General features: G+C 34.9%; 1 protein-coding gene and 2 long non-coding RNA genes across 4 annotated transcripts; 2 read left to right on the forward strand and 1 right to left on the reverse strand.

Annotated features, from left to right (window-relative positions):
* The first annotated feature begins 455 nt into the window (after positions 1 to 455).
* LOC114241644 (E3 SUMO-protein ligase RanBP2) lies at positions 456 to 16,015 on the forward strand. The gene is made up of 12 exons (XM_028172525.2): positions 456 to 722; positions 798 to 1,023; positions 2,258 to 7,827; positions 8,694 to 8,836; positions 8,926 to 10,265; positions 10,866 to 11,068; positions 11,459 to 11,596; positions 12,167 to 12,364; positions 13,008 to 13,382; positions 14,264 to 14,464; positions 14,859 to 14,984; positions 15,089 to 16,015. Exons 1-12 carry the CDS (start codon positions 654 to 656, stop codon positions 15,134 to 15,136), a joined length of 8,637 nt encoding a protein of 2,878 aa, XP_028028326.2. The 5' UTR covers positions 456 to 653; the 3' UTR covers positions 15,137 to 16,015.
* Positions 16,016 to 19,550: 3,535 nt separating this feature from the next.
* Positions 19,551 to 22,378, forward strand: LOC114252303 (uncharacterized). 2 transcript variants are annotated; one of them, XR_016324200.1, is made up of 5 exons: positions 19,551 to 19,748; positions 19,889 to 20,135; positions 20,290 to 20,469; positions 20,805 to 20,936; positions 21,014 to 22,378. It is a non-coding gene; the product is annotated as an uncharacterized LOC114252303 (long non-coding RNA). The 2 variants fall into 2 exon arrangements; XR_016324201.1 differs by having other exon boundaries at positions 21,269 to 22,378.
* Positions 20,212 to 23,491, reverse strand: LOC149501472 (uncharacterized). Its single transcript, XR_016324202.1, has 2 exons — positions 23,350 to 23,491; positions 20,212 to 23,265 (listed from the first exon to the last, which is right to left on the reverse strand). It is a non-coding gene; the product is annotated as an uncharacterized LOC149501472 (long non-coding RNA).
* Between the last annotated feature and the right edge of the window lie 1,763 nt (positions 23,492 to 25,254).

Genomic DNA, 25,254 nt, shown 5'->3' on the forward strand with positions numbered 1-25,254 from the left:
AAACGAAGGAAACTTAATCAATTGGCATGAAATGCTGCTTATGCTGCCCATGCTCTATTATTTGTCTTGAGTGTGAAAAAACTGGATGAAGCTATTTTATGCCAATATTATGGACATGTCACACCCAAAATTAAAACTACGGTCTCATGCCATAAGATGGGTGTAGATTATAATGTCTATGGGATCAAGTTGAGTGCATGAGCTAAGGATTGCGTAATTTATGATTTTTTGAATAAGCCAAGTAAATTTTATTACAACAAATAGAAACCATATTTTTTTACATTTTTAAGCATTGCTTTATAAAATTGTTCAGTAATGCATGCCACAGAAAAGTATTCCAGAAAATGAACAGATATGAAACAAACAAAAATTTTAAATTTGTGGTACGTTTTGAGCTCATTTTTATATCTAGCAATTTTTTGCTCTATAACTGACGACATATTGACTTTTGACGGCATTCCAATTTCTATTCGTTATTATTCATTTTGCCAACCATTTCAAAGAGAATAAAGGTAATCAATATAACCAACCATAGCTTCGCGTTCGATTACGGGCATTTGCAGCCTCATGCGCTTCAAGTTGTAATATTATTTTCAAAAGGTCTAGTTTTGTAAATAAGTGACTACTATCGGTTAGACGGAAAAATCGTTAAAATGTATAGAAATAAAAAAGACGTTGATAAGCACGTCGAAAATTTGCTGAACAAAATATCTTCGAGAGAGGTTGGTAGTTGGTGTTCAAATCAAGTATTACGCTTATTGACAAAGTTTTTAACATCGATATTTGGTTATTTTCAGTTTAAAAGTCGTGCTTATTCTATCGCTCGGTTGTATTTTGAAGTTGGCGATTTTGCGAATTGCCAAAAATATGTTGAGCAATATCTTACTCAAAAAGATAACAATGCAGCGGCTTATAAACTTCTCGGACAAGCTTTGCAGAAGATGGGACAAAAAGAAAAGGCTTTAGAACAATACAAAACTTCCCTGGACATTGACCCAGCCCAGACAAGCACTATTCTAGACAGTAAGTCTTACTAAAATAATATTTAATTTACAATTTATCATATAGCTAGTTTACTAGGTTTGTTAATATTAAAACCAAAATCTTCTATTAAGCCATTTTTATGTGCAGTATTCTTATATATATTTATTTATATTTATGTGAAAATTATATTCTTAGTTATATTCTTTTTTTCTATCAGTAAGTGTGTTGGTGGTAGTACTATGATTAATTTCTTTCCTTAGATGATTCTTGTCAGCTTGGAAGAGGTCATATTTAGTAATAAGTCTGCATAAGCATAAGTACAATAGTGTACTTTGTATGATTTTTTGTTTCTTTTGATTTTATATTGTTTTGCAATAAAGAATACTCTATTATTATCATGTATATAATAAACTAAATAATATAATATTTTGTATGTTGTTAATAGGCCTGTATTCATTTGTAGCTATTGTATAGTTTGAAGTTGTTATACCCGAAAAGATAATATTCTTGAATGACTTCTACAATGCAGGAACACACTAAGTCTTAAGATCTGGCCTCCCATGTCTAGAAGCTCTAGTAACCACTTATGTCATGAGCTTGTTCATTCTTTATTAGGCTTGATTAATTGATCATGATTAGGCAAGTACTCACACACAACTAAATACAGTCTCAGATCAACTTTTCTAATTTATTATAAAAAAAAGAACAATATTCCTAACCTAAAAGTACATGTTATTATCCGCAACACGCTTCATCAGATTACAGAAATAGTTATCAGCAACATGCTTCGTCAAAAGTACAATACTTACTTTCAGCTACAAGCGTCGTCATAAGTAACATATAGGTCCACATATAGGTTTCAGATTGTATGATGCCTATGTCATATCACCTGAGGTATAAAATATGTGTGTTGTGATTATTTTCATTCAGTGTGAATCGACCTGACCATTACAAGTAATAAAACCTTGCCATTGTTTACCTTACGTGCACTGCTTCACGTCAGATCTGTTTTGAATATTATACAAAACAATAAACTGCAAGTGGCTGAAGGTCTAGTATAACCAGCCACTTTAATGCAATAAAAAAAAAACTAAGATAAATTAATTAATCCACTAAAAAATAGTGGCAGTCAGCATAGCTTTTCCATCTGTATAATCATCTGTATTCCCTCTGTTATAATTGATTGACTTGTCTAAATTATAAATAATGGTCAGGAAGATCATAATTGATGTTTTAACACCATTTAAATGAAATATAAAAATACTTGTTTCAGTTTGTGAACTTCTAGCTGATTATGATGTGGAAATAGAACCTGGACGTGCAAAATACTGGTGTGAAAAAGCAGAAGCAATATTCCCTAGACACCCTGTTACTTTTCGACTCCGTGAAAGACTTCTATCCTTGCAAAATCCAAATCCTGAAGCACTAGTCAAATTAATAACCACAGAATTGGCAATAAGACCAAAAGATGCACAACTTCATGCACGTTTAATAAAACATTATATTAGCACAAATAAATTAAAAGAAGCTTTTGAACACAGTTGCAATATTGAGTTTGGTGAAAATTTTTTCATGAGTAATTATGCTTGGTATGAAATTTTAGCCAATCTTGTGGTAAATAGTGGAATTAACCATAATGAATGGCTGTACCAGTTATTGCTTTTAACTGTTAGAGAACGTTTGTGTGTCTTAAGTTTAACTGAAACACCAAGTGGTACATCAAAAAGCTTAGTAGAGTCACAAGAGTTTCTACAAGCCTATGATCAGTCAATTGAAATAGTTGCAAAAACAGGTCCTAGTCCTGGCCATGGAGATTTTCATGCAAGTTTGCTTCAACATCATAAAGGACAATTTAGCTTACATGCTGCTACACTGTTACTGAAGAGGGCAAAGAAAGACCAGTTGAATTGGAGAGATGCTGTAAAATATGCTGCACCATTGATGTTAATAGCATGGCAAACATTACCACTTGATCCAAAAGTAAACTGGGTTAAACATGCCCCAGAAAAACAGTCAAATGCAGTTAGACGGTGGTTTTCTGAAGGAACATACAGGTGCTCTCAAGCAGGTCATTATCTTTTGTCAAATATTCAAGATAAGAATCAAAAATTAGATCAAATATCACATACACTTGTTGGAACAACTTGGAGGGAAACAATCTATGAAAAAATTTTTAATAAAAGAAGTCAATTGGAACTAATTAAATCTTCATATTTTGCATCAGACGCTTATAAACCTCCAGTTTTAAGACTACCTCGCAAAATTGAAGTTGAAGCATATGATGATGATGCTCAAAAAGTATTTGGAAATTCACTACACCATTATGTGTGGACACTTCTGAACTATAAAGATTACACTCAATTTCGATGCACTCTTTTTAATTTATCAACTGTAACAATGAGTAGCTGTGGGCCCGAAACTTTAAATAATCTAGATATTTATGCATTTCTATACTGTGCTACGTTAACTGCCCATCAACAAAAACTTACCAGGATGTCTTATGTTTCCACTGACAAACCAAATGTTTTACCTGCTCATATTACAGATTGCCTCTGTACACTTTCGCAAATGAAATGGTGGGATTGTGCTTATAAATTTTGTCAAAGTGAATTAGGTACTGAGCTTACAGATATTAGAGCCACATTGAGTCAAGGTATAGAGGTTGTTAGATGTGTTGATAACCATGGTCTTGATCCACATCTTCTTTGTTTACTGGGACAATTATTTAATAACAAAGCTAAATCTATTTCAAATTTCGAAGAGAAGAATCATTGGAAATTCCGTGCAGCATTATACTACTCTTCTTCAATTCCTCTGCTTGAAAAGTTGATTAACAAAATTTTTGTAAAAATACCAGAAAAGAGAATGTTTGCCTATATCAACAAGGAACATAACTCTAAAGAATTGAATTCTTTAATAGAAGAGAGCAAATTATATGTTGCATCTCATCATTTTGATGAAAATGAATATGACAAAGTTATTGACATTGCTTCATCCTTAAAATCTCCAGAAGCTTACTACCTTCTTGGTCAAACATATACTAAAATTGCTGTTTTAGAAAATGATAATTCTAAAGATTTTTCAGTTAATACTAATTCAAGCTTTTTTGTAATGATGAAAAAAGCTAAGCATTATTGTTACAAAGCCTTGGACAGGCTTAGACAAATTGAACCTGACAGAAACCACCCTTTGTATGTCAACATCCAGGATTTGATAGAAAACATTAAAACTTACTTAAACAGAGCAGATCCTGATGTATCAATAAATGACAATTTTAAGGATGACTCTGATTCATCTGTTGACCTTTTGCCAGTCCGAGCTACCGCACAACATACTCGTAATCTGAGTTCTACGCCTAAACCTAAACCTAACCTAAACAACTCAAATATGACAAATTATCGAACAGCGGTTGATTCTCAATTCATGGACACTTCAAGAATTGATCATCAATTTTTAGAAAGAATAGAGACAGAAATCAGAAACTTAAACAAGAGAGATGCTACAATTAATGATTTTATGCAACAAACAAGAATATGGTTTGATGAGAATCGCAACTTAGGAAATCAAATAACTAACACTATTCACTCTAATGTCCAAATAACTACGGATCAAATAAAACTTCTAAAAATTTCAGTAGATCATGTAAAGGATCAAATAGACCAGTGTAGAAATGAATGCAAAGATGTCGGTGAACTAAAAAAGCAAATTGCTGAATTAAAAATAGAAGTAAACAAGTTAAAAAAACCAGCAGAAGCAAGTGATGAGAGTGATTTATACAATACAGATAAAGAATGCAGAAATAATGAGAACACACCAGGCTATGCTACACAACTACCTTATAGTCCTGCTCAAGCTATGGCTTCATATAATCAGAGACTTGTTCCACCTTTTCCAGCACCACCTAATCCATACCATTTATATGGACAAAATTTTTATAACTTATACAATCACTACGCCCAAATAGCTCAAACGTCAACACCTGGAACTGCTCCTATATTTGAACATGCCAGGTCCCAAATGGCGCAATATCCAGGTGTATATCCAACACCAGAACAAATGTTTTTAGATATTGCACAACTTGTTCCACCAGCTGTACCAGTACCCCCAGTTCCGACTGTCCCAGTGCCTTCAGCTCCGACTATCCCAGTTGTACCAGCTACACCAATAACTACTGTTACAACAACAGCTAAATCAACAGTTCCGGTTATTTCAACACAATCTTCAATATCCATCACATCTAAATTGGTAAATAAAACATCCAAAGAGACAGCTAAATCGTTACCTGTCAATGTTGTGATAACATCTTCTGATCCATTACCTACATGTACTACAGCACCACCTCCTATACTGAGTGTCACTATTCCTCCTAAACATATAAAAAGCTCCCCTCATAATTATCAAATTCCTATGCCATCTGTGGATGAAACAAAAACAGTGTCACCATCCGTTTTTAGTATTCCAAATTCCGGAATAACTGTGAGTTCATCGACAAATTGGAGTCAATCATCCATTTTTAAAACAACGCAGTCAATTCCTGTACTCAACAAGATGGGTGATATATCATTGATAAAGGATGCTGCTAAAACTGAAATTAATAATGCCAGTATTGATCCTTCACCAAATGCTAGTCTTAATAAATCGAGAACAATATCAGAACGTAGCAATACATCTATTGAAAGCTATGATCCATGTCCAGACTTCAAGCCGATAGTACCATTACCTGCCGAAATAAAAGTGAAAACCGGAGAAGAAGATGAATTTACAATTTTTTCTTCAAGGGCTAAATTGTTTAGGTTTGTAGACATGCAATGGAAAGAAAGGGGCCTCGGCGAAATTAAATTATTAAAACATAAAATTACTGGAAAAGTAAGAGTTTTGATGAGACGTGAACAAGTTCACAAGATTTGTGCTAATCATGTAATTACTTCTGAAATGGAAATTTCACCAATGAAAAATGAAACAAAGGCCTATTTTTGGGTCGCCAACGATTTTGCAGATGAAGCAGTGGTACTTGAAATGTTTTGCATACGTTTCAAGACTTCTGATATAGCACAGGAATTTTATAGAAATTTTGAAAAAGCACGCTTAGAAGCAGCTAATTCAAAGACTGTTGAAATCCACACTGACAAACATGATTTAAAAAATACTACCAAGGCATCTACCCCTAGTGACGTTTCTTCCAAATCTGAAGACCATCCTAAATCTACTCCTGGTAAATCTGTGCTTGGAGGATTCACTTTTAGTAGTACACCAAACATAAAACCAATTAAGGATGAAAAAGAAGTCTGTTCTAAACCAACTGAAACATCTGTAGGTAAATCCAACCCATTTACTGGCTTTTCTTTGAAATCTATGTCAAATTCACCATTTTCCAATTTGTCAACTGTGAATACGAATATATTTAGTAAAAATACTACACCTCCACAAGACGCTGCTAAAAAATTAAACATATCTGACACAGTAGAGGACTTTGAACCCACTGCAGAATTTAAACCAGTTGTACCTTTACCTACATTGATTGATCAAAAAACTGGAGAAGAAGACGAAAATGTGTTGTTTGAGAACCGTGCTAAACTCCTACGTTTCGATGCTTCAGACAAAGAATGGAAAGAGCGAGGACTAGGTAACATGAAGTTACTTATACACAAAGAAAATACCCAAAAAGTACGATTACTAATGAGACGAGAACAAACTTTGAAAGTATGTTGCAATCATTCAGTAACAAAATTTATGATATTCCAAAAAATGCAGAATATGGAGAAAGCTGTTACTTGGTGCGCTAAGGACTTTTCAGAAGGAGAACTGGTAACACAAACATTTTGTTTGCGTTTTAAAACTCCAGAGCAATGCGGAAAATTTATTGATGCTGTAAACATGGCACAGAAAAATATGGAAGATGAATCAAAAACTTCCAAGGAAGGAAACAATGCAGCCACACAGAACAATCAAACTGGATTTGGAGATAAATTTAAGTCAAAACCAGGGTCTTGGTATTGTGAAACATGTTATACCAATAACTTGGAAAGTTTTGACAAATGTGCTTGTTGTGAACAACAGAAACCACAACTTGTTGTGAATAATAAAGAATTAGGTTTTGGAGACAAATTCAAAAAGCATCCAGGAACATGGGAGTGCCCGATGTGTTTAATTCGCAATGAAATTGGAGTAAAAAATTGCATTGCCTGTAAAACACTTAAAGATCCTTCAGAAACAAATAATAAACCAGAACCAGAAGTACAACCATTGCAATATTCTTATGGAATACCTGGTCAAAATGCTAAAACCTTAGAAAATAAAACAATACAGTTTCAAAATACAAATATTCAAATATCAACTGATTCAAAAGCTTCTATTCCGAAATTTAAATTTGGTATTGCACCAGCATCACATGAATCAAACGAGGAAACTAATTCAGAAGTTGATGCACCCACTTCCACATCTATATTTGATGGTACTGGTACACACACATTTAAATTTGGTATTCCATCAAATTTGACTGTAAAGCCCCAAAATTCACTTGAAATTAAAAAACCAATGAGTACAATGTTTGATTCACCTAAGACTTCAGTAGCTGCTGAAAAACCTTTGAACATAAATTTAAAAATAGAACATGAAAATGAGAGTAACACAGCTGTATTATCTAAATCAAAAGATCTTACGTTTGGTTCTAATGAAAGTGGAACATTCAATTTCGTTTTTAAACCAAAAACTCCAGTAAAATCCAAGAGTCCATTGAAAAATCCAAAAAGTCCTGGTGAGGACAGTGATGGAAATGATGAGTGTGTGTCAGAAGAGGAGTCGTCCCAGATACAATTTACACCTGTTATTCCCTTGCCTGATGAGGTAAGTCATATTTTAATTTTACAAAAAAATGTCATAAAATTTGAAGTCGTCGTAGCCTAAAGGATAAGGACGACCGGTGCATTCGTATTGAGCGATGCACGGGTGTTGGAATCCCAGGCGGGTGCTAGTTTTTCTAATGAAATACGTACTCAACAAATGTTCACGATTGACTTCCACGGTGAAGGAATAACATCGTGTAATAAAAATCAAACCCGCAAAATTATAATTTGCGTAATTACTGGTGGTAGGACCTCTTGTGAGTTCGCGTGGGTAGGTACCACCACCCTGCCTATTTCTGCCGTGAAGCGGTGATACGTTTCGGTTTGAAGGGCGGCGAAGACCTTAGAACTGATATCTCAAGGTGGGTAGGGCATTTACGTTGTAGATGTCTATGGGCTCCAGTAACCACTTAACACCATGTGGGCTGTGAGCTCGTCCACCCAATTAAGAAATAAAAAAATAAAAAAACTTGATGTGGATTAGCAGACAAAGGATAACTGTAAACCAGCATCTGATAACTGTAACCCATACACCAAATGATAGTAGATTTCAGTACCACAAGAACATTGTAATACAATTCAACATGAAATTTCTAGTTGAAGTGCATCAACGTAAGCATATGATATAAATTAGGGATAGAAACAGTAGTTATTTTTAGCTCTTATTTTTAATCACAAATTACTGTACAAAATTCTAATCTTACATTTTCCTTGACTAGTTCCATCAAAATAAGATAAATAAGTAGTAGTCATATAATATATAGTATAGTCCAAGTGTCTTATTCGTATTGAGAGTTAAAAATAAAGATTGAATAGAAAATGTTGTTAATATATACATGTTGTATTTGAAAAAAATTGCTTTGACAGGTTCAAGTTGTAACTGGGGAGGAAAATGAAACTGAACTTTATGGCCACAGAGCCAAACTATATAGATTTATGGCTGGCGAATGGAAAGAAAGAGGAATCGGAGTTGTAAAAATTTTGAAACACAAAGATACAGGCAAGTTAAGGTAAGTAATAACTTAACTGGTGTTTTATTAGAGACATATTCAAATAGACCATAATCATAATCATCATTTAATTTATTCTTTTATTTTAGAGTTGTAATGCGACGGGAGCAAGTTCTAAAAATATGTTTAAATTATGCATTAGCGCCTGAAATTACATTTACTCCCAAAGATGAAAAAACGTGGTTGTTTGCTGCTAATGATTATAGTGAGGGAGAGTTAAGCTTACAACAATTTTGCCTTCGATTTGCAAATAAAGAAACAGCTACTGAGTTCAAAGACGCAGTTGATAAAGCCAGGGATGGTAAATCTATTGAAATAATGAAAAAAGATGATAAATGTAATTCAGAAAGTATTTCTGGAAAGAGTGAACAAAATATTGATGAGGATGATGTTATTTTTGTGAGTGAAACAGTTGCCACTGTGGAAGAAAAACAGAAAGCAAAGGATCTATTACTTCCGGAAAACTTTTACAATTACAAATGTAAAGATCCATGTCAAGGATGTCGGGGTTGCAAAGAAAATGAGTTTGTAAAAAAAACTGATTCTCCAGTTAATATTAGCAACTCAACAAATCCACTAGAACATATGACTATGGCAGCTCTTCTATCGACTCCTAGTAAAACGACTCCATCTTCATTTCAAAGTCCTACTAATTCATTGTATGGCACTCCATCTAATTTTGAAAAGACTTACGATACCTCAATTTTCCGTACTCCACTAGGATCAATTGGCTCATTAAAATCCGATACACCTACATCAACAATAAAAAAATCTGATCTTTTAATTAGCAAAGAAAATGATTCAATACAAAAACCCTCAGTTTATTCAACATCAACTGTTGAGGAGGTTGAAGCAACTGAGATAAATTCAAAGTCTAAAGGTGTTATACTTGCTCCCCCAAAACTTACTAATGTTCCCTCAAATGAACAAAAAGCTCCAGAAAAAAGCTCCATTTTTACTAGTGGTCAAAACAAACCTATGTTTGATCAATCCAAATTTCTATTTGGTAGTGCTGCTGCTGGTACTTCTAGTAATAAATCAATTTTTTCATATTCAAGTGATAACTCACCTAAAAATCCAAAAGATGATGTGAAATCAATATTTGGTGGAGCCCAGAAAGACTTTTTATTTAGTAATGTTGCACAAAGTAAAATTTTTGGCCCAGGATCAATAGCTAGTAATCAATCGAAACCAAGTCTTTTTAGTACACAACCACAGACTGAAGAAAAAAAGAATGTGTTCGTAAATAATGACTTGCAGTGTGGGAATAACGCAACTATTAATTCTAATCAGAAAAAAACAAATGAAGACATCTCAGAAAAATCCAATGTAGCCAAAAAAAAAGAGATAAATAGTGAAGGACCCTTCAGAATTGATAATAAACTATCATTTGCTGCTTTGTCTACGGGTAGTGGTGATAATTTTCAGAGTAAGTGCTTATTACTGATTTATTAAGGATCGCCATATTAATAAATAATATTAAATCAATTAACAGCTGTAAACAGTCAATCTCAGTGTTTAAGTTTAGTAAAAGCAAACTTAGCAAAAAAAAAGGACCCAGTATGACGTATGTAATGGCAATAAGTAGGTACTAAAAGTTCATGTTTAAGTTAGCTCTATGAATCAAAATCTTGTACAATAATTATGTGTTTTAAATTGTGAAGAGCATATGGTGAGTCCACAATGCAAGATGTCTTTTTCGGCAGCAAAGCACGCGTTAGGAGTTGAAGGTTAGGTACGACAGGCGGAATAACAATCAGATGATGGCTCTGTCCGGGCGTAGCTGAAACAGCCTCTTAGGCTACCAACAAATAGTTGGGGAATAAAATGTGGTCGACTACATTCGGATAAGATATTCATACTGTATTCGTATTATACAATTAAAATAAATGGAAAGTTTGAAAAGTTTTTAAATATTAAATTAGAGCAAATGCTGATATTTGTAAAATAATATATTAAGCCCCAAGCAATATATTAAAATCACATCATGTGTAATTACAAAGGTAAAAAACATCAAATTCCATTGCAGAAAAGGCCGATTTTCAATGGGAGGGTGCAGGTCAGCAACTGTTTGCTGGTGGACAGAGAATAGAGGGAGATAATTCTAAAACTGAAAGCAAAGCAGTAAACGAAAAAAGTGGAGCTGCAGGTGATGAAGAATATGACCCATATTATGAACCTATTGTACCTTTACCTGAAAAAATTGTGATCACTACTGGTGAAGAGGATGAGGTAAGTACTGTTCTGCTTATGATTTTACAAGTTACTTAATTTTTCACAAATCATTTCATTAATGAACTTTCAATATGTTTTGTCTACACAACCTGTATTCAATGTTTAATTTGATTTGAGTTTGTAATCCTTTGAAATACTGGTACTGAGTTGGGGGATAGTATTTAAATAACTACTTTTTTCTCCTACCTACGCCAAAAGTTCGGTTTACCTCCCGCTGTACAGGGAAGATTGTCTAACTTTTCCTCCCACTGTACAGAGAAGAAACTGTAACTTTTCCCAGTGATACCAATTTTAATTAGGAACAATTCCAATGAACCAGGTAAATATCAGAAGTGCTCAATAAAATAACACTATAAACTTAATCCTAAATGAGTTGTGAAATTTTAGGAAAAATTGTTTGGCGAAAGATGCAAATTATTCCGTTATAATGAATCTCAAGAATGGAAGGAACGTGGTGTAGGCGAAATAAAAATTCTGTATCATCCAGAAAGAAAAACGTACAGATTTTTATTAAGAAGAGAACAGGTAATTAATTTTAATCATCCAAACACATTGTTCAACAGAGAAAAAACGGATTAATTACTTACTAGATTTATTTAATATGCAAGTGAGTATAGTTTCATTTCCAAAGCACATACACATAAGAGGAGTCTCCAAAATAAGAGCCAAATGTATAATTAATTATATATTTATTATTGTTTTACACCTGGACGATAATCTAGATATTTAGTAAATTTTATTAATGGCCATACCATAACAGACATTGAAGTATCAGTGAGCAAGGGACATTGCTCGTAGAACGGACGGACGTTGGGGCCAGAAAGTTCTTGGGTGGCGACCGTGTGTGTACTTAAAGAGTTAGCGTGGGTAGGCCTCCCACAAGATGAACCGACGACCCATTGAGGTTCGCGGGGATCCGCTGGATGCAGGCAGCGAAGATACGGTCTTTGTGGCGAGGCTTGGGGGAGGCCTATGTCCGGCAGTGGATGTCTGTGGGCTGATAAGAAGAAGAAGAAGATAATAATAAATTCTTAATCTCGTTTAAGTAAGGTTTCAATAACTTCACGCTTGCTACGATTTAAAAAAAATTGCCAGGTTCATAAAGCTGTATTGAATATGCTGTTATTTGCGGATTTGGAATTACACCCAATGAAAAATTCTGATCGAGCATGGATTTGGGCTGGGATAAATTATGCAGAAGACCCATCTGGTCAGCAGGAGACCCTAGCTGTCCGATTTAAATCGATCGAATTGTTCAATGAGTTCGGCAATAAGGTCGTCCAATGTATAAAGGTCAGTGTAAGATATTTATATTCATTTAAAATAAATGATCTAAAGGTTGGCAGAATGCTATGTTTCAAACTTAAAAAAAAAAAATACTATTTTCTATACTAATATTATAAAGAGGAAAGATTTGTTTGTTTGTTTCGAATAGGCTCCGAAACTACTGGACCGATTTGAAAAATTCTTTTTCCATTAAAAGCCGACATTGTCCCTGATGAACATAGGCTACTTTTTTTAATTTTTATTTTATTTTATTTTTTTGGTTTCATGTGTGTTTTAATGTTTCCGAAGCGAAGCGAGGGCGGGTCGCTATTAACTATAAAAATGAAATTCACAAATAATATAAACGAGGCTATTTTTATAGTATAATATAAGATATTGTAAATTATTTTTATTATTATGAACCCCTTGGGAAGTTCCTACTGACAGGATTTTCTGAGCGATCTAACAAAACACAATTTCAAATATTTTAGTTTCGTATATTGTATTCAATGCTATGCTTAATACTGCAAAGTTATATTATCAAATATTTTCAATACTTTTATTCCTAAAACACTTTTGAAACAAAAATGTAATTACTCAGACAGTGACACTATGTGGACAGGTTCTAGTTTGCATAAACTATGTCTAAATGGTAATTTTCTTATTACAGAAGCTGCAAGATGAAACAGCTGCTAAGCCTATTGAAGTGAAAAAATCTCAAGAAACAAATGAGGCCAGTTTCACCAATCCCATGCGGTTGCCGAAACATTTGCAAGACAGTGCACGAGCAGACTACGCGATGACGGCAAAAGTGGAACAGCAAACTCAGAGAGACGAAGTCGTGGACCCGAAACCAGAAGCTGTGTTCCAAGTCAGACCATCACCATCCAAAGAAAATTTTAAATCATTACATTTCCAAGAAATGCGCCAATCAAAGGAATATGACATTGATGAAGAATATGACGACGATAATGGCGAAGATAATTATGATGAGTATGATCCCGACTATGAGCACAATGAATACGACCATGAATACAATGAAGATGTAAGTGTTAAAATTAGCGTATCCTAGCATTCAAAAGGGATGCGACTTTTGAATATTTTGATTTTTTTTATATTATATTTAATATAACCATGAAAAAAATGCCACCTATGATGTCTTATATTCAGCAATGGGTAAAAATTGAAGGGCTTAAATGAGTTGGTTATTCATTTTAATTAATGCGAATATATTTGATGATTTCATGTTGCATTGTCGGAATTTTTTGAAGTCGAGGTTCACAATTTTATAATTTGAACTTTTAAATTACTATTTTTATGCTGTAAGGCAGATGAGACCTATTTTAAAATAATTTTTCTTTAATTATTGATCTGGAAATTGTAATATATTATAGAAAACCAAAGCAAAGTACAAAACTGCATATAAATTTGTAGAAAAAAAATTAATTGAAGTAGATGCTTCTGTTTTTCAAGTTTGTTTATCAAGTGTGAAAGACCTCGATGCTTGCCTGCAATCTGAATGTCGAACATCCAATGTAACCGTCATCACATTATTTTAATACCTGTATCGTCATGATACAGCTCAGATTAGACCTTTTATCTCAAAGTGGCTATGAGCACCCATCCACCTTGCCTGCATTTTGGAAACACTTAACATCTGGGGTCGGGCGCAAAACAAAAAATTTTGAAATAATGGCGACCACACCTACTATTCCAAATAAAACCCAATATGCACCGCAAAAACAAGGTTTTTATTCCGACCGTGTATAATAAATAATAATACACTCTAACAAAAGATTTATTCCCAAGCGGAGACCAGAAATTAAAAATACAAGAATTTAAAACTACCGTTTTATTTAGTTACATACACACAATAAACATTAAATGTCCATTTATCGATGATTTCAATTTTTATTTAATATGTAGGAAGAGGAAGAATCTGGTGAATATTATTCGTGTGATGGAGAAGCAGTTATCAAGCAAGGCAGTTCAGAAACGACGTGTGAGAACGCTCGCGTCATCGTGATATTTGATCAGGATGTTTGCTCACCTAAAATTCTGATCACTGACAGTGGAACTGGAGAAATCCTTGCCGATATGCTTATAAGCACAGATACTGAATTTGAGGTACATATTTTTAATAATTATATATCATTTTTCGTTATTTCGTAGCAAGCGGTGTTGGCAGTGCTTTAAAAAATATATTTTACCAACATGTTTTGCGCTACAGGTTATAATATCGCTATTAACACTGCTTTCGGCGACACCATAGTGGTGTCGTGAGATGGCTGTTTCAGTAGTTTGCTTGCTAATAATAATAGTTTAAATTGTTCGAAATCGGAAAACTAAATTTAATATATAATAATAACATAATTTCCACTAAAATTATGTTATTATTTGCGTTACTTAAAATACTTTTAAATAATATGTTCACTTTGTTATAATTAAATCACGATAAGTGATGTATTTAAAACTCATTACCTTTAAAACATTTTAAATTAATTCTCCATATTCCATTTAGATTTCTAGTGATACTACGTGCAAATGGTCAGGAACGGACTTTACGAGCAATGATCCCGTTGAAAAGTCTGTAACAGTTAACTTCCCCGATAGTGAAGTCGCAGCACAGTTCCATGAAAGTTGTGAGGTAAGAAAACGTAAAAAAAAGTTCGCATACAACAGTTGTACATTTCATGTCTCTCTATAAAATATATAAGTTTCACATGTGTAATGGTTTTTTATTTATTTCAGACTTTATGTAAAGGTGCATCGCTGTACAGATCAGATCCAGAATCGTAGGAATATTTCAAAGTATTTTAATATAGTTTTATAATTTGTGTTTAAGAAGTAGGTTTTGTGCCACCTTGGTATTTGAACAAAGTTATCATCAATATTTTCACATATTTTATTAATGTAATTTTTAATTTAAAAACAACAAGTAAAATGCGAGTTTTTTTAATGTATGGTACATTACCACCACCACCACCACCACCACTACCACTTATGAAACTATCACTAATGCATATAATTATAATGTTTAGTGTGATTTTACAAAAATCAATAGCACGCTGTCTGTGAGATATTTCATAGTAAGTATAGTACTTAAAATATTTTGTCTTACTATTTACTAAATCATTTTGTTTTCAATACATTTATAATTATCTTGTAATAAATATGTGTTATAACTTATCACAAGGAGATCTAACCAACACTTGTTACTTATTTATTAAAAAGATAAAAAAGTAGTAAATTATTTTTGTATTTTATGTCGTTCCTAGTTGGTTAGGTCTTCTTGTATTCCTTTCTTGTATTAAGTTAATATGTAGAGCTGTAAACCTATAAGTTTCATAGTAACTTCACAGTTCAATGATTCAGTCAAATAAAAAGACTACAGAAGAGGACATAACTCCGAGTAACGTTGACATTATTGAAGTATAAAAATGTATGTTGTTAAATAAATCAAATATCGTCGTGTTTCCCTGTATTTCGTGGATTATAACATAATTGATATTATAGAAATGAGAAAAGGATTGAATTTCAAATTATGACATTAAACAGTAAATAAATGCATATAGGACGAAAAAAATAATCTTGTTCTCATTTTGGAATCTGATGTGGAATGTATTGTGGAATGTGAAGAACTTACTTATAACGTAATAAAGATGTTGAAATAGGAAATTGTCTGTTATTTTATTCTGTAGTAGACAGATCTGAACGCACTATAATGATGAGTAGCTACTAAACAATGACTTATTTTGGAAAAAGTGGTGCAAAGGGTTTTCCTGCTGTATCTTTTTTTTTCCTACCTAAGCTGATAGTCTTGAGAGTCTCTAATATATTAAGTGTGTAATCTATGATTTCAGCGTAACCTTAACTAGTAGGTAAGCTCCCGGGGCTCGAACCGGAGTGATGCTAACACTGATCCTAGTAAGAGTGGTGCTTCGCAGAATCTACCACAGGATCGGAAACGCGACCCACTGAGAAGATCTGGCGAGAAACTCAGTAGGCTGTGTCTATGGGTTAATTCGCTCGTCGAGCCCTTCGTCGCAAGCGACGGGTTCGACGAGAACGGTGACCGGTGCTTGTGGTACCCAAAAGCACCGTTAATGGTTTGGGAAGATCCGTAATGACGTGTTTTGGGCGACGTAGACTGTTTACCATTCGGTCTACAGGATTGGGTATGTAGTTTCCAGTGGCCACGACGAGAGGGTTCTCATGTTGTGCCTCCTTTTCAAAGTGGCGCAATGATGCTAACTGTATATACTTACTGACCGAGTCAAGTTCCAGGCCATCATGGAGATCCACGTTCTTCAGGAACCATGGTGCTTCGACGGCTATCCTGCAAAATCGGGATTGAATAACCTGAAGGGGTTTCAAGATAGTGCGGGCCGCGTGAGCGAACACTACGCTTGCATACGTCATGACGGGGCGTATGCAAGTTTTGTAGAGAGTTATCTTTTTTCGGAGGGACAGTTTGCTTCCCTTGCAAAGCATAGGGTAGAGACGTCCTAATATGAAGGCGGCACGGTCGCGTACCGTTTTGATATGGGGACGGAATGTCATCCCTCTGTCGAGGGTGACGCCTAGGTATTTGACCTTCGAGGCCCACGGTATGGGCTGGCCAAAGAGAGTGATGGGGCTAACGGCAGAGGTGTTAACGCGCCTATTAGGGAGTGGGATGCTCGAAGTGGTGTTCGGAAGGCGACCCCTTTTGAAGAGCACCGCTGTGCTTTTCGTGGGGTTGATGCCAATGCGCCACTTCTTCCTACACGAGTAGTAGATAGCCGTGTCATCGGCGAAGAGCGCTAGATGGGTCTCCGGAGAGCGGGTCATACTATCATTGATATACATCATATTATCATTGACATATAAACTAAATAATAACGGGGAGAGCGCGGAGCCTTGCGAGACTCCGGCCGTCAGATGATGGTGCGAGAGCGAGTTCCCTCTACTCGATATCGAAACGAACGGTTCGACAAGAAGTCTTGTATGATGAGCACGAGTCTGTCTGGCACTACCATTTTGTAGTTTGTAAATCAAACCATTGGGCCAGTCTTTGTCGAACGCCTTCTAGATATCGAAGAAGAGGGCTCCGTGAGGCGGTGCACTTGTTGTATGCACGAGTGTTTAGCGCGAATCCAAACTGCGCGTATATTAATATGTTATTCGCGGTAACGAAATCCCAGAGGCGTTTCCGAAGGAGTCGTTCGTAAATGTTGCCTATCGCTGTGAGGAGACTAAAGGACGGCAACTAGCGGTTTCGTTTTTTGGTTTGCCCGGCCTATGTATACCAATAACGTCCGCTTCTTTCTACACCACGGGAAAGATGCAGTGCGTCATAGCGGCATTTAAAATGGTAGCCAACTTTGCTATCAGTTGGACTGGTAAGATTTTTAGGGCGCGGTTGCGGATGCCGTCGGAGCCGGGTGCCTTCTTAGGGTGAAGGTTGTGGATCGCTTCTTTAATTTCGATACTGGTAATGGGGGGTAACGCGTCCGAGGACGGCAGGGAAGCTCTGCGCTCGACCTCCCTGTCGACTAACTCGGTGTGTTCGGGGTCCGCGTATTGAATGCTGGTGGTGCACTGCTCTTGCAGTGCATCGGTCAGCAGCTCTGCCTTGTCATCGTAAGCAGGTGGTTGGTCTGAAGGGCGTACGAGGGGAGGCATAGTAACGGTCCGCTGTATGTAGTAAACTAGCATTCTTGCAAAAAAAAAAGACATTATTCGTTACTATTGTTGAACGAAGCATTATTCGTAGCAAATTAAATTGTCTACAACTTTATTCATATTACTTTTTATCGTAAATTGGAAAATAAAAAAGTAGAAAACACAAATAACTGATTTTTTTTTCTTTTCTTATTTCTTTTGGGCGTTACTTCTTTTTCTCTGGTCATTTTACAATAAAATGGCATAGGGCAAAAGGCCTAATAAACGTAACATTTCAGTGTACCGTACTACACCTACAATAGGTGACCGTGCATGATTTGTTTCTAAGAATTATTTATTTTCCAAGATAAGCCTACTCAGTATAATACACACTAGTTTCAATATTATAGAGGTAATTATTTGTTCGCCATGTATACACTTATTCTCCTATATACTGGGTGTTACAAAACTACCCGTAAAGCCGAAAGAAGGTTAAATGGGTTCTTATAACGAGTCCATTCACAATATTTAAGAATCGTAGTAATGCTGTATAACACACCCTAAAAAAGTAAAAAAATATGATTTTCACTGATGTGCAAATCCTATTTCAGTAAAATTAAAGAGTAAACAACGCAGAATGTATGTATTTTCATTTCTACCTAATTCTCGGAATGATAAAAATTTGAAAAGACCTAACCTAACAAAACAACCCAAACGAACACTTCCTTTTTCATAATAATTTACAGAAACGGCTTAAAGTGTGCTCCGCCTTCCGCAATACACAACCTCGCTCGTCGGGATAGGGCTTGTGTGGCAATTCGCACCATGGTCTATGTTATTGATGCGAAAACCGATCTAACACGCTGTTCCATCTCGGCAACCGTTGGGCAACCGAAGAATGACGCTCTGTCCTTCACATAATCCCACAAAAAGAAGTCCAAGGGTGTGAGGTCCGGAGAACGAGCATAGCATAGCACCGGTCCCCCGCGGCCGATCCATTCTCGCGGAACGCAAACGTTATGATGTTCTCGTATGTTGCGGGTACAGATTCCAAATTCAAATGTAATATTTTGTTTATTTTCAATTGTAATAGTATTTATGGCCAGACTAAGTACATATATACACTGAAGATAGATTCCGTACAAAATCGAATAAAATTACATTATGTAACACCGTGTAAAACGAAATAACTCCTAGTATGTGCTCAATTCAGATATTAAAATAAAACATTTTAAGAATCCTACTGAAACCTACCTATGAATATTGAGACTTCATCGGTAACTTTTTTTGCCTACCTATATTAGTAACCTCGAGGGGTTATACTAGCTTCACCGAACGTGTAGGCGAGTTTACGGGGCTCAGCCTGGTAAATTTGCTGACTCTAGCAAGGGAAATGGTTTGTTGAACCTACCGGCAGCTGTATCACGTATTTCGCAGACAATTAGCAGAAGACAAATATTGTGCAAATATTGCTGTCAACTGTCCATTTCGTATTACGGACTTACAACAAAAAAGCAGATCGCGGACCATCACTAGTGCTGCCTCTGCAGAGCGATTTGTGAAACTTTAGTGCATTCTTTTCCATACAACTAACAACAACTGGCCTAAAGTCGGTATTACGGATGCTTTTGTTTGCCACACAACAGCAGATATTTAGCAATTTCGTTTGTCAAATTTGCGACACCTTTTGTATCTGGTGCTGAATTGTTGCTAACTATCTGCAAGTGTAAAATTTGTGAAATTAAATTATTTTAACTTGATTTAGGTAAGTGTAATTGGTTTAGATCTTTATTTGTGTTTGTGTTTTCCATAGTATTAACATTAAATACCACGCTGGGCAATTTAAGTACATTAATAATGTTGAGGTTATAAAGTTTATTTTTTACAAATTAATATTTCTTCTAGGTATGTACTATGGACAGAGCCCAAATAATGGGGCTTTGGAGTCTAAGGAAATTAGGTCGGATACATACGAATCAGTGCGTTTGCGACGCTGTCTTCGGGATCAAGCCTGACCCCTTAATCTATCGGAAAGTTTGTTCAGAACACATTACAGAATTTCGAAACATCAATATTTACAATTGTGCTCTGAATTAAAGCCGTTAATAACCTAGATCATCAAGACGAACAAGAATAGAAAGTAAAATGCAAGGTACTTATATATATTCAATTTAACATTATAATATATTATGTGTAAATAATGAAGAAAATAAAAGATTCACAAAATCTTGTCTTCAAAAGTAGCATTGTTTTTTTGATTTCAGATTTATTCTTAACTAAATGTTTTAAATAACTTGTTTATACAGGTGTTAACAGCATTGCAAAATTTCATACCAGAAACCTGTGGGAATGAGCTTTTTGCAATTTGAGTTAAACTGTAGTAAATCCAATAGGGAAGTGGCTATGGCATTAAACAATCTTCCAGTTTTATTGAAACATTTAAAGTTTCTGCAAACAGTACAATGGGTCACAAGTTATTATAATGGGTAAGTTAAATAATAATCTTATAGTATAGAGCACAAGAGTTCCACTGATTTTACAATTTCCACGAGTCAATCATATAATAATATATCAGTTATATTCTTGAAGCTTTATAACTATAGCTATATTTAGCTATATATAGCTAGCTATATTTTAAACAGAGTTCTGAGAAATGTTAAGTCCTGGTGAAACTGGAAAGGCCTTCAGGCCACCATTAATCTTTCCTACATAGTTTTTTTTTAATTCAAAATTTGTCTTATTTTTATAGTACATAGATATTTGAACAATAATAATTTTGTGATTGAAAACATAATAGTAAATAAATTTCTTTTCATTATAGGTTTTACAATAAATTTGGCTTTCCTGGGGTTTCGGGGTGTATAGATGGCACTCATTTGCACTTATCAGATCTTCTGTATATGAAGAAAGGTTTTAGAACCGCAAGCATTATCATTTTAAGAATGTGCAAATAGTAAGTATTTTGCTGAAGCCTATCATTCACAATAACAAACATTTGATAGTACTTATCTAAAGAATTAAATTTTTCAGATATGTGATAATGATCTTAACATTTTTAGTATTAATGCAACATTTCATGATACATTTGTCTGGCTTATCACAACCGAATATGCCTATGCAGGACCTGCACCATAATAGTGAAAAAGTTTGGTTTTTAGGCAAGTAAAACATCATGAGCTCTGTCTCAGTAACCTGACTACAAAATAATACTCAATCTAAAAGTATATTTAAAACTGGGAAGGCAGTTAATATATAGTACTATAGTAATGTTTATTGTCATACCAGGAACACTGTTGACCATTGTGAGTATTGAAAGGCGGTTGGAGATGCTTGTTGGTACATAGAGTACTGCATTATGATCATCATATGATGGCCAAGACCATAATTGTTAGCTTGTATTGCATAACATGGCAAACACACATGGGTTTCCAGTGCCCTAACTCTCTGACGAAGATGCTGAAATTGATGTTTCTTATCAAATTCATAACATTGTATTTTTTGGGAGAGAAGAGGAAACACAGCACTTAGCACCATGTCAACATTCAAGGGTGGTTCAATTGGATTGTGGAGAACAGACATTAAATTTAGTCTCAACCTTTGTATTCTAGTAATTTTATGTAGTTATTTTTAAAACTGCTGTTCTTAATTATGTGAACTGAGAGGGCAAGAATAGCCTAATTATTTCTGCCTATAATTTTTTAATTGTGCTTAGTGGAAATATACATATTTCCTTAACATTTTTGTGTTTATAGTAAAGGATGGATTCATAACTATTTGAAAGCAAAATTGTGAGGTTGTTTTATTAAGACAATGTTTTAATCTGTCGTGCTCAATTTGTTCTGTATCATTTTATCTTTATGCTAACCCCGTTTGTATGTTGTGTTGTTATATATATTATTGTATATACTGCTGTTTTAAATAATGGAATAGAATGAATAACAAATCGACTAGTAATTCATAATTCTTCTAGATTTTGTTGGATACTTACATGAATATTACTTACAAAATGAAAAACATAATTCATAATTTAGACAAAATGTTGATCAACCACCACTGATTTTTGTTCATTGTGATAATAATAATAATATAAATATTTAACTGGTCCCGTGATAAGTTTGTAAAGAACTTGTGTTACAGGTACCAGATAACGGAAATAAATGTAGGATTTTTATTATACACATACACATACATATATTTAATATACATCCATAACCCTGGAAAAGACATTTATATTTATCATACAAATATCTTCCCTTGGCGGAATTCGAACCCGCGACCCCCTTGTGTAGCGACCATGTCACTTACCACTACACCAGACGGCCGTTAGATAAGTTTGATAATAATTTTTTTTGTGTAATTTTGTTTTATTTGAATAATAATTCTTAAATTAGGAAATCGTAGTTTGTTTGTAATACATGTCCAACTTCTTGCCGGATGAAATTGAAGCCACAATTGAAATATAATATCGACTGCCGATAACTTCAAAGAAACATAACTGAACTTGGGGCCGAGGTAAGTAGGATGATAGTAAGGTGATAGCTCTATAACCCTATAGACTAGAAGCAGAACATGCCGAATACTGCGAGTACAAAATATACAATGAAGCTAAATACTGGTATTCTACTGGTGGTAGGACCACTTGTGAGTCCGCACGAGTAGGTACAACCACTCCGCCTATTTCTACCGTGAAGCTGTAATGCGTTTCGTTTTGAAGGGTAGAGCAGCCGTTGTAACTATACTGAGACCTTAGAACTTATATCTCAAGGTGGGTGGCGCATTTACGTTGTAGATGGCTATGGGCTCCAGTAACCACTTAACACCAGGTGGGCTGTAAGTTCGTCCACCCATCTTAGCAATAAAAAAATAAATAGTGATTTTGAAATGCTAAGTTGAGAGTAGTTTTATTAGCGTAAAATATACTCATTAGTGTCATAAAATTTACTGTAGTACCAGCCTAAAGTAAAACGTATATATTTGGATTTGCTTGACTATTGTAACAAGCGCTATTTCGTTTTTATGGTAATATAAACTATTATGGACTTGGCTAAAATTAAAACAAAATTGAACTTATTATTTTAAACAAGGTTTTTGCCGATATTGGTCAATTCCTTGAATTTTTTTATATATCTCAGCTGGAAGATGCGTGGCCTCTGCCTGCGTACGAGCAGCCTCTGCTGAAATGAAAGCTGCATGAGCCAGTGGTTCGCCTTAGTTTCCATTTTCTCCTCTTTCTACAACTACAGCTCACGATGTGTCTACTCTTCTTTGTTGTCCGCTATAGTCTAGATAATATAATGATTGATTAACATTCTTACTGCCGTGAGTGAGTGCAAAGAGTACCTGGTTAATGAATAAAAATAACTTACTAAATATCGGCCTGATATTTGCAATGAAGCTTCTCTTAAGATGGCTTCGTCGACGAAAAACTGGGCTAATTATAAAAATAAATATTTATTTATTGTCTTAAAATATTAGATTCATTTGTTTAAAAATAATATAGAACATTAAGTTAATGTCTGACATGCAGTTTCCTATTCACGTCATATTGCCCATGACCTTGGGTGAACATTATTATGAATAGTCTGCACAGCTTTTATTTCCCTTCAAGCTGTGAAAGACTGCACTATATTTCTGGTATTCAAATCAAAGCCTACTCTTGCCAAGTCAAACAAATCCACTATCTATTACTTGATAAAGAAAAGCAGCATCTCTCCTAGAATATCATCGACTGGTTGTTCTAGCGTTGTCGGCCTCATGTCGGCGTAAGATGGATCTGTTGTACACTTTATTATTGATAAAACCATAAAACTAACTCATTTATTCTAGAATTTACTATTTAATTTGAAATCTTACTGAACCAGTGCTAGAATCCCGCAGGCAGCTATCAATAAATCCAATGAAACACGTATTTGACATATATACATGGAAGACTTCCATGATTAAGGATTCATTCATCTTTTATTTAAAATCAAATTAGCAAATATTCTGAAATCGTTGGTGGTAGGGCGTTTGATTAACCCGCAAGACCACCATTCCGCCCATTTCTACCGCGAAGCAGTAATGCGTTGCAATTTGAAGAATGGGGCAGCCGTTTTGGTATACAGTTGAAACTCAGACCTCGTTTCTAAAAATGGGGGCGGCATTCACGTTGTGAGGTCTATACCACTTAACACTAGATGGGTTGTGAGCTTATGTACCTACTTACTTAATTGATAATGAAATTAATAAATTAGGCTATAATTTTGATCCATTCTTTTTTAAAATAGGTTCGTAACGTAAACAACTATCTGATTACAAATTATCAAACGATTACAAAAAAAAATGTTATCAGTGTTTGACACGACACAATTACATTTTTATAGCTATTATTCAAAATAAAGCAAAAATTATTATTAGATCACTTATTTTTAGTAACGCTTCATCCAAAAGAACAGAATTAGCAGCTCTCACTTGGCGTTTCAAACGTGAATTCCACTTAAACATTTTGAAATGTTTATATGTAACGCGCTTTTATAAATTCATTTGCCGGTTTGTTCAGCAAAAAAAAAAAGTAATGTGGCTTTTTAGTGCCAATTATTGCTACCCGATTGCGACTGGCGCTAGTTGTATGACAAAAAACTGCAGTAAGCGGTAAGCGAACAATCGCGGTACGTGATACGAAATAATTTGACGTTTTGCGATCGGTCGCGACGCGTCTGCACAACATCTGCAAAATTGTGGCTGTCGCAAATTTTTACGTGATCAGGGGGCGGGTCGGAATTGCGATCCGTTGAGAAACTCAGTGGGCTGTCTCTGTGGATTAATTTTAATGGCGAACCCTTCGTCGTATTCGACGAGAACAGTGAACGCTGCTTGGAATGCCTAAAAGAACCGATAGTGGATCAGGAGAATCCAAAGTAAAGTGTTTTGGGCAACGGCGACTGTTTACCGTTTGGTCCGCAAGATCGGGTACCTATGTAAAGTACCTATGTAAACTGTATGTAGTTACCGGCGGCCACGAAAAGAGGGTTAAGTTAGCAACATCCGTTACGCTCTATTACGTAAAAGATCTTTTTTTTTTTTCGATGTTTTCGCATTATAATAATATGAAAAAATTACACAAATTACCCATAAAGCCACCAAAAAAGCTATAAAATTGATAACTCTTTTCAGGTTCAGTTTGATATGTCTGGTCAGTTGTCATTGTATAGATAATAGGTACACTACTTGATGGAGTCATTGAATGGTAAAATTTCAACCACCGCTACACAGCTAATTACAAGTAGTCTATT

Source organism: Bombyx mandarina, chromosome 15 (assembly GCF_030267445.1).
Source record: "Bombyx mandarina strain Sakado chromosome 15, ASM3026744v2".
NCBI lineage: Eukaryota > Metazoa > Arthropoda > Insecta > Lepidoptera > Bombycidae > Bombyx > Bombyx mandarina.

Coding starts and splice junctions, on each gene's coding strand:
- LOC114241644 (XM_028172525.2), top strand. CDS start 654: ATGTATAGAAATAAAAAAGACGTTGATAAGCACGTCGAAAATTTGCTG. Junction 12,365..13,007: donor AGGTCGTCCAATGTATAAAG/GTCAGTGTAAGA, acceptor TTCTTATTACAG/AAGCTGCAAGATGAAACAGC. Junction 14,465..14,858: donor GCACAGATACTGAATTTGAG/GTACATATTTTT, acceptor TATTCCATTTAG/ATTTCTAGTGATACTACGTG.